Source organism: Paramacrobiotus metropolitanus, unplaced genomic scaffold (genome assembly GCF_019649055.1).
Source record: "Paramacrobiotus metropolitanus isolate TYO unplaced genomic scaffold, Prichtersi_v1.0 Parri_scaffold0000017, whole genome shotgun sequence".
NCBI lineage: Eukaryota > Metazoa > Tardigrada > Eutardigrada > Parachela > Macrobiotidae > Paramacrobiotus > Paramacrobiotus metropolitanus.
The window spans coordinates 1,557,504-1,576,031 of NW_026570237.1; the positions used below are offsets into that span (position 1 = coordinate 1,557,504).

Here is an 18,528-nt window from a genome sequence, read left to right on the forward strand (position 1 = left end):
AAAATTCTGACCGCTGCATTAAATCTCCTACAGAACTTCTTTGTATGTGTATTTGGAAGTGCAGTATCAAATCAAAAAATATTTATTATATTGTACAATGTACAATACGTTGCAGCGATATCAGCATAAACACCAGCATTTCGTTACTCAGCCAGATAAGTCTCTAGTGCACTACTTATACCCAGATATCTATATGCATTCGAACAATCACAAAAAAATCGTTGACCGATGATCTAGAGACGATCTCATAACCTACGAAGCAGATGGTGTATAAAAATAATTACCAGCCCGCACATCTCGCTGTCCGTTGTAAGTGATCCCGCAGTGCTCGGATCACGGAAGTGGCGTACAGTGGCCACGGACAGGCGCACGCACTCGACGCATATACGCATGTAACTGGATATATCTATATACAGTATAAAGTGTAATCAGAATTCGTGCATAATAGGGATCATCCGCGAGCCGTCGGTCAGCGCCGCCGCCCGGTACGGCGCCTCCACCCGCAGCACCCCGTTATCCACCAACTTCCCCTGCAACTCCTCCGCCTGGATGCCCGCGGGGATGGTAATGGTCCGCTTGTAGGCGTGGCTAATCTGCCCACCGTCGCGCGCCTCATCATGGCGCGCCTCAATCTCCAGCGTATTATCCACCGTCTTAATGGTGATCTCCTCCGGCCGGAAGCCCTTCACGTCGAACGAGTACTGCGCAATCGGCGTGCCGTTGCGCTCGACAATGGCCGGTTTGACACTGTCCTCCAGTTCCCGTAATAATCCTCGGACATCCCGCCCCGCCCCCATGGACTGCATCATCCGCCGCATCTCCTCATCCATCCGCATAATGGACGCGTCCATCCCGGTGAGAATATGGCCCACATGCTGACTGAACCGGTCATTAAAGCCGGCAATGGTGAAATCCTGCCAACGGTGCGAATCCCGCTCGCTCCAGGGTGATACATCCCAGTTGAGATCGCGGTGGTATAAGGGAAGCAGGGCCATGATTGCGCGTGAAATTGCCGGTAGGTAAAGTGCTTGATTATCAGTGTATCCGCCACTCGAGACAGCTGTGGGGATATATATACTCGTATATATGGAGTGAATAAAAGCATGCACCGGTTGCACTGGTATAATCAATTACGCACAACGGCGATGGCAGTTTTATACTCCGGCCTGTCACGTTTAATTTATTCGCCTTACTCACGCAGAAGAAATGCCCACTTGTGCAATGGCGATGTTTACACACTTCCGTGTCGCACTGTGGTGTTTGTTTTCTGACATTTTTGTCTCGGAGACATGACAGTCGCGGTGGTTTGACTCATCTTTGCAGCGCGATGCTGTTTTATTGGTGGTTATGCTTGGCCTGATTCACCGGAAACGCCCCTGATCCCGCCTGTGGGGCGGAGATGTGGTGTAATCGCGATGTTGTTGCGCTGTAATTGACCAAATTCGAAAAAAGCGATCGTGTTCTGGTAAACGCGTGTATTTAAATGAAAGAGTGACCATGCGTGTGACTGTTTCCGGATTATCAGGGTTGTTCAGTCAGCAACGGTTGTTGAGAATTTAAAACGTATCGTTTTATAATTTTGCAGGTTAGAAATTCCCGGGTGACGCGTGTGCGTAAAATGGATTTTGCGCAAAACCAGCGTAAAATAAAACGAATACCAACTGACTCTCTAATTTCTTCTTTTGCCGATGAGATTAAAATGGTACGCACTTTGCATCGCATTACGCAGTTTATACAGCATATATTTACTTATTATACGTGTAAATTCTAATTAATCAAACGTACAGGTAAAACAACGACTCACACACAGATGCAATGTCATAACATACAGATGCAATGTCATAACATACAGATGCAATGTCATAACATCGTGTGTCTGCCCGACTCTACCGTACCGGTATCGTATAATGGTGGAGGTCAATTACATTTGGGTAAGCGTTGCGCGTCGGGTAACGGGGAAACGCGCAAAAAATGTGACGTAACAGCGCGTAACCAAGCAAACATTCTGATTCGCAGTCACAAAATCTGGGATGGGTTTTCAGCTTACTTGTCCGCGTAAGCGTTGCGCTTCGACGTCGAAGCGCAACCATTACCCAAACTACGAGTAACTCGTAACTCTCCTGCACAGATCAACAAAATTTGTGTGTTTGGACCAAAAGTAAATCCAGCGACCCAGAGTCACAATCCAAAACTGATAATTAACTTTTTTGACGTAATACCACATTTACCACATTACAGCATTAAAAATGAGTTTTTCAGTTCCACGTCGGTGTTCAATTTCTTTCTTGGCACGGAAGCGTACTCGACTCACGATTGGACGATTGTTTTTCTGCTGAGTCATGGCTAATTTTTTACGCGTCTCTCCATTACCCGACGCGCAACAGTTACCCAAATGTAATTGACCTCCACCAATATTAATTCGTTGGGAATAGTCATAAAAATAACACGTAATTCATTCCTTGGTGTGGTGGGGATGAGATAACCTTATATTAGAGCTAAATATGACGATATTTGAAAACGCAATGGAAAAATAAAGCGCAAGCTGTACGCTTCAAAATTACTGCATTATACGATTATACGATTATACATATATATGGCATCTTACACGACAGATCTGACATCTTACACGCTTACACGCTCGGTGGTAGTTGTGTCGATTACTGACAGCACCGGTTGCGGTCAACGGCTATTTAAGCTGTGCATCAAAATTTCATTTTTCTCATTACAAGCGTTATGTAGCATTAACAACCCGCGAAAAACTTTGCTAAAAACGGTAACAGGCAGTCGAATTCCATCACAGAGAACATCTGTCACGAAGTAAGGATACAGGGTAGCATCCATCATGCACAGATAGTACTTACAGTCAAGCTAATGAAAATAATAAAATTTCGTGGACATTTGTATTTGTCTCGTAAGATGGTCAACTGGCCAAGTTGATGAGGTCCTTGTGCACTTTTCGGAACGCCAGGTTTAACTTTTGGTAGTCACGATACGGACGGTGCAGCAATTAAAACTTGACGTTCCAGTAGTTCTCTGCGACAACAGATTTGCGGTCGTGGGCTGCTTTGTGTGGTCATCGGTTGTGACATTTACCCGATGGCCGAGTGGACACTGTCCAGTCAAGGAAAGGCCACAATCGATGACCTCACAAAAGCTGTCCACTGTATTGTGGAATTAGTGATACAGGACCAGAACAAGCTGTGTACGCACAATAAACAGAGTTCAGATTCCAGTTTCATGATATGCGAAACGTGTACTGTACCTACAGAAGGGTTGTGCAATAGTTGCAGTTAAGAATTTAAATTACCAGGTATTGCTACAGTGTAATAATAACTGTGATTTCTGAACAAGTGTGAAGATTTACGTAAGACGCATATGGGGTAGTAAACTCGCAATATTTATTTGTTTCACTACAGTGTTAACATTTTCCAGTAATAGACTATACGAGTAGTTTACTAATACTTATTTTGCTTAGTCTCCATATATACAGAGTATGCAAAGTAAACATGTCCTTAATGGCATCAGCTTTAAAATCCGACCCAATCCTTCTGGAAAATACCACGTATTCTAAATTCATTTAACTCCGATACCGAACACGCGCACCCTGCTACTGCACGGTCTGTAGATAATTAATTGTAAGAACATAAAACGTTGTACCACGGAGTACGATGTACGAGTATTGTATTTGTACATAGGTACTTAGTACATAGTACTACTTACTACATAGCAATAAATGCAAGCGCTGGTACACTACTTGATAGTTAAAAATTAAACATTAAAAAAACAACCAAAATCCTTATCCTCTCTCGGATTAAAAGGCAGTGTACTCAAAACAGCCGTAGCATTTCCTTTAACAACAGCTAAACTAAAACGCTGCTTGAGAAAAGCAGTAGAACGCGCTTCGCCCGTTATGTCACGAATCTTGCGGCCCATGAAATGCAGCATTTCACTGAAGGCAGGGCCAAAAACTCCCAGTGTCTCAATAACCATAGGATAAAAGAGGTAACCGTATTCCAAAAAGAATATGTGCGGCGCTTGAATTTTCCGCCAGTTGGGACACACTTCCGGATTTCTTCGAGCTTGCGGTGACGTGGAATCCGCAACAGTACACCAGCTTGTTACATCCCAAACAAGCGGTCTGCCTTGGCGAACTGGTATCAGCGTCATTCCGTCAGGTCTTTTCCCGTCTGTGCTGGATAGTCCATTCGGTTCCAGCTGACAAGGAAAACCAGCGCTTTCGCAACAATTCTTGGCGATGCTGTTCATTTCTTTATGCCGCGCCCATCGTCCTTTGGTTGATTTGTTGCATGATAGCCCATGGTGACCATTGGTTTCAACTTGCGTACCGCACGCGATGCAATTGTGTGCCACCACTACCGGTAATCCAAATCGCAAGGCTACACCGATTCTGACATCATCGTCCTTCAGGAAGGTGCCCAAACATGGCGCAGGCAAGGCATTTAACCATGCTCCAGAGTCTTTGTTTAAGGCAGCCAGCAAGACCGCCCTGGCGCGGTCATTGCCTTCAGTACAGGACATCAGCATGGAAATATCTCGCTCAATCACTGGGCTGTCCCATGCAAACTGAAACTTCCGAAGAGATTCTACCGGAATCTCACCTTCTGTCAGCCGTACCCAGGTTTCCTGAGCTGTTTTCGTCAGACACTCTTCAGTTGGCTGATAAAATTCGGAAACGATGGGTTGCACAGAGTACACCGATGCCAAATAGGCACAAACAGCTAATGTCTCGATGCGTCGCGTTCCCAAACCCCACGCCGTACTGGAAGAGATATCTGCGTCCACTGAGCTTCAGAAATTTTACGTTAACCAGCTGCTCCACCCCAACCGCAACATTTGGTCGTATTCTTTCAGCAGTTCCGGGTGTTCATAACTACGTGAAGTCCGCAGCCCGTATAAAACTTTGGGAATGCTGAGGCAGTTTTTAAGTAGAAAGAGACTGTAGTGTGCCGGTAGTTTTTTCAGACGCTGGACGAAATTCTGGAGTTGCTTTGTTTTTCCAGCCAAAAATCCCGCGCACGCAGACGAAGTCATCGGTGCTCCCAACAGGGAAAAATTCTCGGCACTTAGCTGTAACATCTCCGGCCAGCAGCTTGACAGAGACGTACGGATATGCACCTCTTCCGCTTCGCAAGTTACGACTGGAAAAAATTCACATTTACTGAAGTTTAACTCGAGACCCAGTTTTGCCGCTCTTTCTTGTATCAGCTTAATGGCCGACATCACTTTTTCCACAGTTCCAGCGAGCGTAACATCATCGAGAAAGGCTAGATACAAATCGCAGTCTAAGTCAGGGAACAGCGGTAGCGTGGCTAGGCTGTATCCAAGTGGGCCAGATGGGTCACCTTGCTGCACTCCCCGGGCGGACGATAATGCTTCTTCTCCACACACCAAATGGCTGCTGAAGCGATAGGACTGCCAAAAAAAACCGTAGTACGTGGGGAAATGCTCGCGAACAGCTCGTAACAATGCATCCCATCTCAACATATTGAACGCGTTTTTAAAATCTAGTTTAACAATGACACGGGCTCCTGAATGGGGAGTTTCCAAATAGGCGCGTACCCCGTGGATAATGGCCTCGGCTCCGCCCTTAGTCCCAAAACCAAACTGGACTCTTTTGCACAGCTCCTTCATCTTGTCCGTGCACCTCTGGCTCACCACTTTCGATACCATGCGTCTAAAAGTTTCTCCGACAGCGATGGGACGTATACCGCCGTCTTTCTTAGCCAATGGGATTAAGTTGGCGCCGAAGAAGAAAGGCCTGATATCTTCGGGGATGTCGTTCTGCAGTACATGGTTGACGAAATCAGCCAATGCTGAACACAATTCACTTTCCACCGCTCCAGGCCCGCACAACAAATCCTTAAGGTGCTGTGGTCGTAAGTCCGAACAACCACCAGCAGATCCAGAAGGAAAGCTTAGAACGGCTTGTAAAACTTCAGCAGGTGTGACTAAGGGAGGCTTCTGTGACTGCTCGGGTGGCGGGGATAATCAGTGTCTTCTGGCTCCGGAGGATGCTTACCGCGTAGGGCTTCCACAGTGTCCGCATTCATCGGGGCAAGTGCATCTTCACCCATTACCACCCCAACAGCCCGGCGCTTGCATTTATTGCGTGGCTAATAATCTTACTTACTACATAGCGATTTTTGTTTGGTCAACCATTGCACTTGGGCAAGATATAACAGTTCCGGTAGGACTTAAAAATCTAGCACAACAATTTCATACTGTTGGCACTTGCCCGCACTCAGAATTCAATAAATTAAAAATCTGAATTACAATATCGTTAAGAAAACTATTTAAACACCGTCGAATCGAGCTACGAGAACTGTACAAGGGGTACATGCTCATGACGAGGCATCAAGTTTTTCATATACAAGTCAACAAGTGTATTCAGTCACTCGTTATCATGCTGATTATACGACTACTCGATCGTTATCGGGCATAATCGACTCGGTATTGGACAAATAAAGGTAGTAAGGCCAGTAGAAAAAGTTGAAGAAGAGGAACATCGCCGGATAGATCACGCGGGCGGAAATGTCCACGCGCTTGGAGCGCTCACTGGCGCTCTTGGCCTGCGCGAAACAGCTGACACACTTCGGCTTTAGGCGGCGCTTTTTCCGCGGCGCCACCGACTCCAGGCGGGATGCTCTGGGCAAGTACTCCGAGTCCGGGGTCACTCCGGCATAATCAATGTCCCCCGGGTCGATTTCCAGTAGGCCGGCACCAGTCGGCGCAGGGGTGGCGGTCACGCCGAAGGAGTTCCGGGATGAGCTGTTTGGTATCGGCAGTTGACCGGAATTTCGCTATGAAAAAACATAGGGTATCGGTATAAGAGAAGATACTCATATTGTTGGATGTTAGTAATGTTAGATGTATAAATACTTATTCGATTAAGTCAGAAGTATTTATTTTGTTAATGTTGGTGCACAGTTAAATATAAATTCAACAAACTTTAATTAACTTTTAAAATGAGTAAACTTCTTTGTATTGGTACTGATATTGGTGCTGTACTGCTCGTATATATATGCTACATACTGCTCTAGTTCGATGTATTATCTATAGCTAGAGGAGAGTAGAAACAAGAGCACAGTGCTAATACAAGCATAGCCGTTAACCAAAGATGTTTCCATTAATCGGCACTGAATTTTTGTCCGGGGCGTACTGCTGTACATTGTAATAATAAAACATCTTGAGAGTAATATTTATTTGCACTATGAATGTTTTCATCAATATATTGTAACTGTCGTTGTACTTGGCATTGCATGAAAAGAACTTTACCGGTTGCCACACAAGCTGCATCATTTCCGTTTCGTATACCGGCGCCGGAAACCGCGTGGGCCATGTGGTCTGCGTGGCATTGGTGGTCTTATTCCCTACGGTCACATGATTGGCCACCGGCGGCGCGCTTGACCTTAAGAAACTCGTGCTGGAGCGCGTAGCGCGCCGGTTGGTCAGCGCGTGATATTCCGCCTGGTTGATGGCGTTCAGCACGGCCGCCGTGTCCACGACGCTGGTGGGGGATTGGGCCGGCGAGTGCGGCTGAGCGGGATAAGTGGCCGGAGGCGGCAGGGATCCTGCGGGCGTATCGTGGGCGTACGTGTTGGGAATGACTAAGGGACTCTTGTCGCCCGGCAGCAGTGTGTCTTTGCGCTCCTTCCCGGCGCCGGCCGCGTAGTTCTGCAGTCGTGCCAGGTCATGCTTGGCGCACTTAATGGGACGCCGGGAGAGCATGCACACCACGACGTACTCCCAGATGGCCGAGAAGACAAAGAAGGTACACACGCCCATCCACACGTCAATGGCTTTGACGTAGGACACCGGAGGTAATCCTGGAATTATTTCAACAAAATACCGTGACCTGCTTGTGATTGATAAATAACTCTGCTTAAGCCGGTTGGGTTCCCCATGCCGGCCAAGCACCATGCAGCTGCGGGAATGTGGGTTATAAAATTAATGATTTGAGAGATTACGTAATTGCAGGAATCTCCAAGGAATAGTTTATTCTGGTTTAATGCCATAATCAACTGTTAAGCTGGCGCTGTGTACAACCTTTAAAGTACATACATAAATCAAATCACCTAAGTGCCTATTGTAAACTTTTATCATGACGGGCATTTCTATCCCGGTTTTTACTTAAACAATGTTTCGTCCGTGCAAACTACAAAGTATATCGGAAGTTTACATTATGTGAATAATTGTAAATTATAGATTACCACAGGAAACCCTTTACATCTTTTTCCGCCGCTTGTAAGACGGTCATAAACTGTCTAAGAAAAATGACAAAATGTCTGTTTCATTGTAATCGCTTACCTTGTTTTGTGCCGCTGTTAAGGGTAATCATTGTGAGCAACGTGGTAATTCCCAGGGAAATTCTGGCAGGAACGGCTTCGGCCTAACAACGATACGGTAAAGTCTGAATCAGTTCTTTAAAGTATTGTACGTAGATAGATCTAGAATTAGCTGCATATGTTTAAATTTTTCATACCTGAATGTAAAAACTGACCCATGAGATTGTCACAATAAGTACAGTGGGCAAGAATGTCTGGATAAGATGATGAGCAACTCGTCGTTCAAATTTGAAGAATATTTTAAGGCAAGGATATTCACCTGCAGAATCAGACGGTATCTAATTAATTATTTTATGTCAAATGTGGAATGACTTTAAATATATCACTGCACATATGCATGAGGCAAAGAAAGTAACAGCAAGAAAATGACGAATCTACGAAATCGCGAAGCCTCGTACGGGCGTTAGAAAGTTCAAGACTACAAGGCAAACTGGCAGAGAAGACCGAGTGCATAAACTCAGGAACATTCGGTTAAAAGTTATGGTTGGGTTAATTCTAAATTACACTACTATTCACATTCAATTTGGAAAAATTAGATCATATTACTGCACATAATTATCAACAATCAAAAGCCATACATACATGTTTTAATTTTATGTATTACGTTTACAGTCGCGACATAACGGGCATAAGCCATATCACTATGGCTGACCTTGCATAATCAAGAATCGAAAAAACAACTAAAATCGTTATCAGTTTTGTTCTTTTCTCAACTTATATATGCATGTACAGTATGATCGTGCGTGTACCGATGACCTTTAACATTACTACTTATTTACTCATTATTTACTCATTATTGTATTTTATATACGTGACTGATTGACTTATCTGTACAAAAACAAGGTTCGAGTGCACGCATTTCTATGCGCATTTACTGAAGTTATGTTTTCTAAGCAAATATGCCCGCGTGACCATACCGTCGGGGAAGGGATCCCGGCAGTGAATGGTGGTGACGTTGGTCAAGTGGAACTGATTGAGATCCATGTCCTTCTTGTAGGACACCGGTCGTTCTTTCAGCCAGAACATTTGCAGCACTTCTACGGTGTAAGCATCTGCAATAACAAGAGTGAATGATCTATCTCGTCTCCCGATATACAATGGCGACACTGCCAACCCACAAGAGGCCAAATGCAGATAGCACTCCTGGGTGTCCATGGGGAAGCTGTGGAATTTCATGTCGCAGGCCACTTTCGCCGTGATGCGGGCGCTGTAGAACACTTCGCCGCTCGGCGCGATATACACCACACGGTTCTCCGTGGTGACGTGGTGGAAATTGGCTAAATTATCCAGTGTTAAACGGCCATTATAACATTATGCAATAAATGAGGGTCAAGGTCAAGTGTTTGATAACTGGATTACCGTACCTTGTTTGGCGTTTACGATGTATGTGTCCGGTGCCCTAGTGTGGAAAAGAAATTAAGGATATTTTTTTTAAATCGGTCGTAATAACTGTACAAGTGTTAATGAATACCGTATTTGCAAATATTACGTGTTCAACTAGCTAAATTTTACATACATATACACTATGTATGATGTTGCTGTAAACATTGACATAGATGTGTGTACCGTGTAAGTAGCACGTATCATGGACGATAGTTGACTGCGCGTAAAATAAGAGTATGTTCAATTAAACTCTTCAGTAGCTTAATCCAACAGTAAAATTAAAATCAACTATGTATTAAAACAAGATTAAAAGTAGTTCAAAATAAGACAATATTATTTAAAACAATAATATTTTATATTTTGTTTAAATACATATGTATTAAATTTTTAAAGTAAACTGTTTGAATAACTTATTTTAAAACAGGTATATATCTGAATATCGACGGCTTTCCATTTTTCGGTATCGTTTAAATGAGATCGATTTCGTGTTGGCTAGTCGTTCGCCCAACATCGAAGCACATGTAAAGACTTAGCGAAGGAGCAGAAAAAGATGTTTAGAGTAACGCACCAGATTCTGCGCATCTGCTCGACGGTTTTCAAATGCAATCGGCTTTTCGATAAAGTATCGTCAAATCGCAGTCGCTTATCCGTCCACATTTGGTTTAAGTACATATCCACCGTTAAATCCTAACCCGGCACGGGAAAAGAAACCACACAAATCGATAGCCCAATATCAAATTGATCCACAAATCATATGGGCCGAGTTGAGCGCGCGCGCACGGTGAAGCCGGCCATCGACGGGACGGGATATACTTACATATATGGGACGGCGCGGAGAAAGAAAGGAAATCAATAGCCATTACAAAATTGTCAGGTGCAACTTGCAATAAGTTACGAGGCAATTGTCAAGCCGGCATTCCCCGCGCACACACACTCCGCCGCGATTGAATCACATCGGCCCAATTACAAACAATTTAACCAAATTTATGTACGTCCTTCGACTTTTCTCTACATCCGACCACTTGTGCTATGTGTTTTGTACAATTGGTTACCCACGTATTCCTGTCTCCTAACGGTACAAAAAATAAAATAATTGTTTTACAGTACATAGTCTTCACTTTGCATTTGACTTGTATAATACAAATGAGCCAATCACATTACCAATCTAAAAAAAATCTGAACCAGTTGCAAATCGCACGTTACTGGATTTGCGCGCAGCAATTCATTCTGCAACGGAATGCTCGTAGATATTATACATAATATTTGTAATTTGCACATACAGATAAACGTGTCTGAAAGTATTTTTGAAACATCGGGAGATTACAATACGTGGTGAGCAGTTGTTCAAAATATAAACTGCGCAAGTGGCCGGTTGTTAAAAAAAGTCGTAAGACTGCTGGAGTACCATGGCCTCCACATTAATGGAGCTGATGAACATAATGTCCACGGAGATGTGGCTGAGTGTCGGCTCGGCGGTGGTGTTGGGGCCGGCAGTGAAAAAGGTCGGCCACTTGTCCAAGTCGTAGCCTTCCAGGAGACGATCCAGCAGATGCTTACTCACCGACCGGTCGGCTAAGGACGCCAGCGGGCTGGAGCCGGCCGGTGGGTGAGGGTGGGAGGAGTGGCTGGACGCTTTGCTGTCCATACCGGCGACAAAGCTCCTAATCACCATCCAGTCAAATTAGTATTACCATGTCTCTGTTGTATCTGTACAGATATTTACATTAATTATATCGTCATGTTTACATACTTGAATTTCGAAGCCAACTTCATGTTACTATACGAGTGTTATAAGTAATTATATGTATATAACGTGGTACAATACTTTACTTTGTTATTACTTCTGAGTTATAGTTATAGTTACGCGCATCGCATCACCCGTGTACAACTACACAATTATCTGTCTTTCTCATAATCTGAATTTCCGTCCATTTTTCCCTTCCCCTTTCTTTAATTTTATATGGCTCTATGAGAGCCTGTATTTTATTTTTTGTAGTTTTACATTCGCGTAATATAATACGATTGGCATGGACAGCACCATGGCACTGCAAACCAAAAGTGAATCGGGCCAGCGGGCAACGGTATCCCGTTACCAAAGGTCCCGGCGATTCAGCCCATCAGGTACCCGCTGAAGGATACCTTTAGACTGGCGGCGCGACACCAACGGTGCAGATTAATGTACCGACGGCGCGGGGGCCGACCGAAGGTCAGCCCGTGGTTAACGTTGTAGTCTAATTGGTATCAACTTCACTGGTACATTTTACTGATTGGCCAACTTTACCGGTATCGCGAACACGAAATAGCAAAAACGAAGACACTGTTCGGTGATTCTGACCTTATCTGAAATGTAATGCTTTCTGCTGAATATTTTCTAATTTTTTAAAATGTGATTTTGTAAATGATATTTTCTAATTTTAACACTGAAGTTGTGTGCCACTGCCCACGCTTGCATTGTACGCTAATGCGACCGGGATGCGGCAAGCTTTGTTGTTATTAGCAAATAAATGTCGACTTGCATGTTCCCAATCGAAATCTTTAAGTATGGAAAAGGCTTCTCCCTTAAATAAGAGGTTTATCGAGCACGCCGACTAATAAAGCCGCTTAAAACGACGCACATATCGCTAAATCCGCATTTATTTTCAAAATCATCCCAGTATTCTCTTTCGGCATGCAGTCGCCATGTGAAAAGCGCTCTTCGAATGCCTAATGAATCTTCCCGCCCGACAAGAGGCCGGGTAGCAAACAAAATTGCCGTGGACTAAGGAAAACTGAAGTCGCTCTCCAGGAAAACAATAAGGAAAATAAGACTCAATAAAAACACTTTTCCATCAATGACCGGCGATATTGATGCCGACGCCGGTCGGCCGGCGATGCGAATTAAACGATGCCAATAAAACCGATGCGCCACACTGCCACGGGGCACAGTTGCACCCGGCACGGCGCGGGTGGGCTACTTTCTCCAGCAGCACACATCACACACAGTCACACACCCGTACACAGCAATCAATTTCTTCCGGGGATTTCTCGCGACGTCTTCAGGCGGCCGGGGTCGCCTAATTACAGCGGGTAATTACATCTGACATCTGCGGCCCATTGTGTATCAATAGGCCACTTGTTTAACGCTACTTCCACCAGCTCGCTGCCAGGAAAGAAGGAAACGGGTAGAAAGTGTAACGCTATATACGCTGCTGGCTGTACGGTTGCAGCAATGACCGGCGCGCGCGTCGTTTTCGCCGGAAGCCAGCAATTTCACTGACATCGTGTTTTACTGCCTCAGCTGATCACATATCCGCTGCAGATGCTCGGGATGCGGGTGGAAAGGGGTATACGTCATCAGCGCTGACGTCATGCCACTGGCCAAGTTTCGCGGAGAAAATCACGCGCAATAAACAACTCTCAAATTTCGACCTGTAAATCTAGTCCTAGTATACATCGCAAACATCATGCTCATCGATATATAAGCAGAGGTATCCAGATAGGTATTTTTGACCATTTGTGCAGTGAGTACAGACAACGAGTAAAATTTGCTTTTTCCAGTGAATTTATTTTTTACTAGCGAATTTAATTTTTTACTAATGGGATTACATTTTTAGCATCATTATTTTTATTTAGCACAATGCGTATCAGCATATTGCAAAACATCTGACAAAGGTTGTACCGTGCACGTATTTATGTATGTATTAACAGCGCAAAATTTCCAAATCTTAAGTAAAAAAATAAGATAAGAAAAATGCATTTTTTATCTACGAGGATATTGGAAATGAATTTATTTTAATGCCAGTTGTTGGTACATGCAATACAATGTACCAACAAGTGCTTTTCAGAACGCCATATTATCATCAATTTATCGTTTATACGGCTGCTTGACTTCCGGCGAAAACATGATTTTGTAATCAGCAAATTGCGGGTTAAAATTTCATGTTCATTTTAAAATTGCCGATGCACGCGCGCATAGGCACATTATTAATAACTTCCTTATGGCTATCTGCGCGGCTCACCAGTACTGTAATTTCCGTTAGCGAATCGATAACTATAAATGTCCTGTCGCAACCTGAGTATGTTTAAATAATTAATGAAGAAACCTATGCAAGCATGAATAACACTGACAGCATTAATATGAGTATGCTCGCAGAGTCGCAGTCGACTTTAAATTTCCTGTTTTGTTTTCGTTGATACGAAATGGAAACGTTCCATGATTAATTAATTTGTTGCAATACTTCCGAATTGAAATATTTGCACCAACCTCCGCACTATCAATGCATAATTAAATATGGAAGCCGACAATTAGTTGTACACCGGAAAAGTCGAAAGGCGAATATAAATTTTTTACGTACGTTATCGGGGCCAGGTACTCGTATCGATAAAGCATTGCCGTTTATCAAGTAAAAACTGTAATTATAAACTTCCCGGCACTTCCGGAAAACTGCATGTGTCGTAATCTTGTTAACAAAAAACGACGTGAATTTAAATTTTTATTCGTTTTCATATGGCTTTTTCGTTTTATTCGTTTTTATTCGTTTTTTTCGTTTTCATAATTAGCGTGATTATGTATTTTCAAAGATCAGGTTTTTTTAGGATACTACTCTACGTTAACAGCAGTTATGTAAATATTATGTATAATTTGCGCTAGCTAACTGTTTCAAGTAAAAAATAATGTACGAGTAGTGCATTATAGGCGAAACTTAACACATGTTTTTTATACTGTAGTTTACAAATTTCGTACGTTTGTAAAAGTCAGCTGATAACGTGCAGCATGGGAATAACATGAAACACGGTTGACGGGAAAGGAACTACGATACTCTGTGACATACAATAACGGCAAATCCGAGAAACCCGAAACTCACCGAGAAAGCAAAACGAAGACAAGGAAGAGGGATAATCCCGCACGCCGCTGCGAACCGGCAACGTTCCGTACAATCCGCACGGCCGGGCACAGGATGCTATCCACTAATAATCCATCATATGATATCGTTCTCTCCGCGGATAAATAACTGACCATTGTCTAACGGATCGCCTCCCACACCGGCAGCCTTACCCACAATCACATCACGAGTGGTGGTAGAATTTCCTCCCGAAACAAATGCCGGTTTTATGGAATAGTCTGCAGTCTATAATTGGGCAAATGGGGGCTAATTTCTCCTTTGGCGGATGACACCTCAAGGTGTGATCAATATCCAGTGGCAATAGTAAATAACAGGAAACGAGCACTTGTGGCGGGAGCAATTCAAATATAAATCACACACACAGACGACTGTATACAGATGGAAGATATACGCAGCTGCCGGTTGTTCTGATAGTGGATCAATAATAGGCCGCGTATACACCGCGTAATCATAACCGTTCTCTGTGTTCTGTCAAACCGTGCTTGTAGTGCGGTCTGACAAATTAACAACAGCCCGTGTTTTTTCTCTCTCAATAATTTGGATATTATTCAAATGTTCCACGGGCAGTTGCTCATCGTACGCTGATCAGTATTAATGAACGCCCCATTCACACACATTGCCAAATTGCAGCGCACAACAATTCCCCAGGGAGGCTGATTTACGCCGGCTCTTGCATAATTAATATACCCGCACTCGATTCGTCCAGCCAGTAAATTTCTCCTCTTCTCTCTGACTGCGCGGAGTGATGATAAAAAAGCACAGAAAAATAACCCTGCCGATAAGACGTTGTGTGGCGGTGATGTCCGCGCGCGTCCGTAAATGATCCGGAAGAATCAAATCAGTGCAGGATCCACGGCCGCTGTCTGTCACCAGCAGAAGGCCGCGTCTGCTTCACTGCAAGTGGTTCTTTAACAACATCTGCAATAAACCAATGATTAATGCGCCGGCATTATTTGCGGTGATATTTCGCGGGACATTACACACGCACAGGGAATCGGGGCTGCACACTGGCACTGGCTACTCGCGGATCGAGGTTTTGTTTGTACAGCAAGATAAACGAATCGCAAAGGTCACACCGGATATATACACACGCGTACTCAGCGCATAGATACGCGGTGCAGGGAAACGTGAGCAATTAGAACGCTACATCCGGTTACGCAACCGGTAGACGAGTTTTAAATACACGTTTGTGTACGTACACATACCAGCACATTATTATTAACCAAGTCCATATGCATGTGGCAAATGTACACAACACGCTACTACACAAATCGCAGGAGGGAAAAGGCTTTTAAATAACGGGCAAATAAATTACCATTTTTACGATGGAGCGCCATTTTATATAGCAGGCGCGCCTTGCTCCCTAGAAAGCGCTTAATGGCATTCAAAGGATATTTGGCCACATTGCGGGATCGCCGGCAAATTGACGTTAAGAGGCACTATGTCTGTGGCCGTTGTAAAACAACGGAGGAATAATGTCATACTTGAACCAGCAGCGGTTGTATATGTGTATATATGTAGTATCTGTGGAGTGTGGAGGATGGGGATCAGTGGAGCTGCAGAGGCTGGAACAACCCTAACTTTATCAAGCGGAACGCAACCCGAGCTGCTGCACTATACACAGTACATGTTGTATATGTTTATTGGGCAACATTGTTTGGCGACCGGGCGCGCGGCCCAGCGTGCCATTTGGATCACTGGGATCATCTTACGCCGTGCCGGGTGAACCCCGGGCGTGCGACGTTGGCTGGCTGTTGTACATTAGCCGGCCGTGATCGGGGGAGGATGTGCGGATAATTAACTGGGTGGGCGCTGCGCTAAATGGCTAGCGCGTGTGTGTTCGTCCCTTCCATGCGCCGGCTAATTAGCGGCGTCTCACGTTAAAGGTCACGCGGAGGGGATGCACGCAGTCGCTGATGCGGCGGGCCATCTGATCGTCCCGGATGTGTTTGGTGTAGTCAGGCGGCTAATAGCCCACATACATTAAGCCGACAAAACATTCCTCGCGTTTTTCTGTTTTTTTATTGTTTTACGTTGTATCAACTACCGAATTATTTTTATTTTTAGCACATTCATCAACCATTTTGTTGTTTTTCCCTTGTGCAGTTGTAATTCTAATTTTTTTATAGTAAATCTGGCGCACATAGGTTAATCAGCGGCATTTAAAAGAACAATTTGAATAACAAAAAATTGCTTTTATTGTCATTTAGGGAGCACACTGCCCGCGTTGCATAATGCGGCTGTCATAATTTGTCACAACATTTCGCGGCGATCCCGGCGATGTCATATGTATGGACGGAGAAATGTAATCGATAGCCAGCACGTGTAATCGGCATTACAATTACATTATCGGGTTGTAAATCAGCATTTCAAGTGGGCCGGCCCGTTCCCCGGCGTGTACTTAGGCTCGCCGGCTTTGTGATCGCTTCCCCAGCACGGGAAGCCACAAGCTGCTTTTTCCCGACTGTGTACCAGTGGGATACAATTGCCAGGGTTGACAATTAAAACGTTTCCCGGTCGCCCGGCCTGGTATGATAACAATACGTAGGCTGGGAAACATACCGTAACACAACATGACAATCAAATAAGCCGGTAGGAATTTCCGTGCTCGAATTTACTCGAGCGATTACTGAACAAGAGCGGTAAATTTTATGGACCAGGAAATGGTTGTGTATTTTTACGATACCGGTTTTCTTAAAATTTAATACGGATGATTATGGGGTGCAATGCGAATATTGCAGAAATTGGGAAATAATACTGTGTGTACCTGCCTAGCTTACTGATTTCAGTTATTTAAATAAACGAAAAGCTTTATTAATTTAGTTTACGAAATACATTTATACATTTATACAGATTTACTTGTTTATTTTAATAGATTTATTTGTAAAATCTGCTGCCGATGTACTTCATAATTTTGCTGGTTTAGCCGGCAATCAATGGTCTGTTTCCACAAGCTGTCCGTGTGTGCTCGTTAACAATTCATACTGATGATAGTTGATCCATACATATGTGTGCACTGTGTTTGTCAAACGGGCCTGCTCCTGGATCTTGTTAATCCCATAAATGGAAGTCAGCCATTTCATAAATTCAATAGGCTCCAAATGTTTTCTGGCTGTTCCGATAACGATGACACGTCTGCCCGGTATCAATCAATACACTACAGTATTGTTTGGCCGGCAAGTCAGCGCTCCATATTGATCCGTGTGAACGACATATATACGGGTTGTTCGAACGTTGGCACAAAAAACGCCTCGTGCACTCTGATTTATCAAGGTTACTGTTGATTTCATCCAATTTAGAATCTGGACGAGAAACGTTTCTCGAAAAGATGGTCACGTCAGACGGGACACCATCTCTTGGAAAGTACGCCGGTTTATTGTTAGGGAGGAAAATTGCAGCTGTCTGACCTTTGGGCGTATTTGTAGATTAGTTTCGTTTGATTTTGTACAGTTTGTGTTTGAATGTTTTGCACAAAAATTTAGGTCGGAAAGTTTTTACAGTACTTGAATTTGTAGTAAGTACTTGTACATTTTCAAGGGTCAGGTAGGGAGTAACTGCCACACAGGCACACAGGCCTATCAGTTAATTAATTATTCTGGAATCGTGTAAGTATGCAGTAATAGTACTGTACCGTAATACGATTGTGGCCGTATCGCCGATCGAAACACCGAAAAGTAAACCCAAAAAATTGCGAAGTCGTAACCGGACTACCATGAATAAGCGGAAATAACTGGAAAACCGGGTGGGGAAGAATGTCGCAGCAATCTAGTTGTTAGAAACCTGTAACTGAAAAGTAAAGTGAAAACGAACGATAATAAACTGCGCTAATTAGCGTTCTCGCGTTGTCGCTTTGAAAAATGCCCGGAAGGCGGAAGCTAAACTAAAAACAGTTCTGC

General features: G+C 43.9%; 2 protein-coding genes across 3 annotated transcripts; both read right to left on the bottom strand.

Annotated features, from left to right (window-relative positions):
* Positions 1-68: 68 nt before the first annotated feature.
* Positions 69-1,231, bottom strand: LOC129585573 (heat shock protein beta-1-like). Its single transcript, XM_055478297.1, has one exon. It carries the CDS (start codon positions 993-995, stop codon positions 429-431), a length of 567 nt encoding a protein of 188 aa, XP_055334272.1. The 5' UTR covers positions 996-1,231; the 3' UTR covers positions 69-428.
* A 4,937-nt stretch (positions 1,232-6,168) lies between these two features.
* On the bottom strand, positions 6,169-16,016 carry LOC129585566 (gamma-aminobutyric acid receptor subunit alpha-5-like). Of its 2 annotated transcripts, XM_055478284.1 has the most exons (11): positions 15,621-16,016; positions 14,594-15,550; positions 11,155-11,410; positions 10,318-10,436; positions 9,731-9,765; positions 9,485-9,643; positions 9,284-9,418; positions 8,504-8,625; positions 8,329-8,410; positions 7,297-7,847; positions 6,169-6,821 (listed from the first exon to the last, which is right to left on the bottom strand). In XM_055478284.1, exons 2-11 carry the CDS (start codon positions 14,746-14,748, stop codon positions 6,432-6,434), a joined length of 2,004 nt encoding a protein of 667 aa, XP_055334259.1. In that variant the 5' UTR covers positions 14,749-15,550; positions 15,621-16,016; the 3' UTR covers positions 6,169-6,431. The 2 variants fall into 2 exon arrangements, with proteins under 2 accessions (XP_055334259.1, XP_055334260.1); XM_055478285.1 differs by lacking the exons at positions 14,594-15,550; positions 15,621-16,016 and adding an exon at positions 11,591-12,140.
* Positions 16,017-18,528: the final 2,512 nt, after the last annotated feature.

Excerpts from the sequence above, each read along its gene's own strand:
- LOC129585566 (XM_055478284.1), bottom strand. The coding sequence starts at position 14,748 with ATGGTCAGTTATTTATCCGCGGAGAGAACGATATCATATGATGGATTA. Across the intron at positions 9,644-9,730 it reads CATCGTAAACGCCAAACAAG|CCAATTTCCACCACGTCACC; the intron begins GTACGGTAATCC and ends TGGATAATTTAG. Across the intron at positions 9,419-9,484 it reads CTATCTGCATTTGGCCTCTT|ATGCTTACACCGTAGAAGTG; the intron begins GTGGGTTGGCAG and ends TTGTTATTGCAG.
- LOC129585573 (XM_055478297.1), bottom strand. The coding sequence starts at position 995 with ATGGCCCTGCTTCCCTTATACCACCGCGATCTCAACTGGGATGTATCA.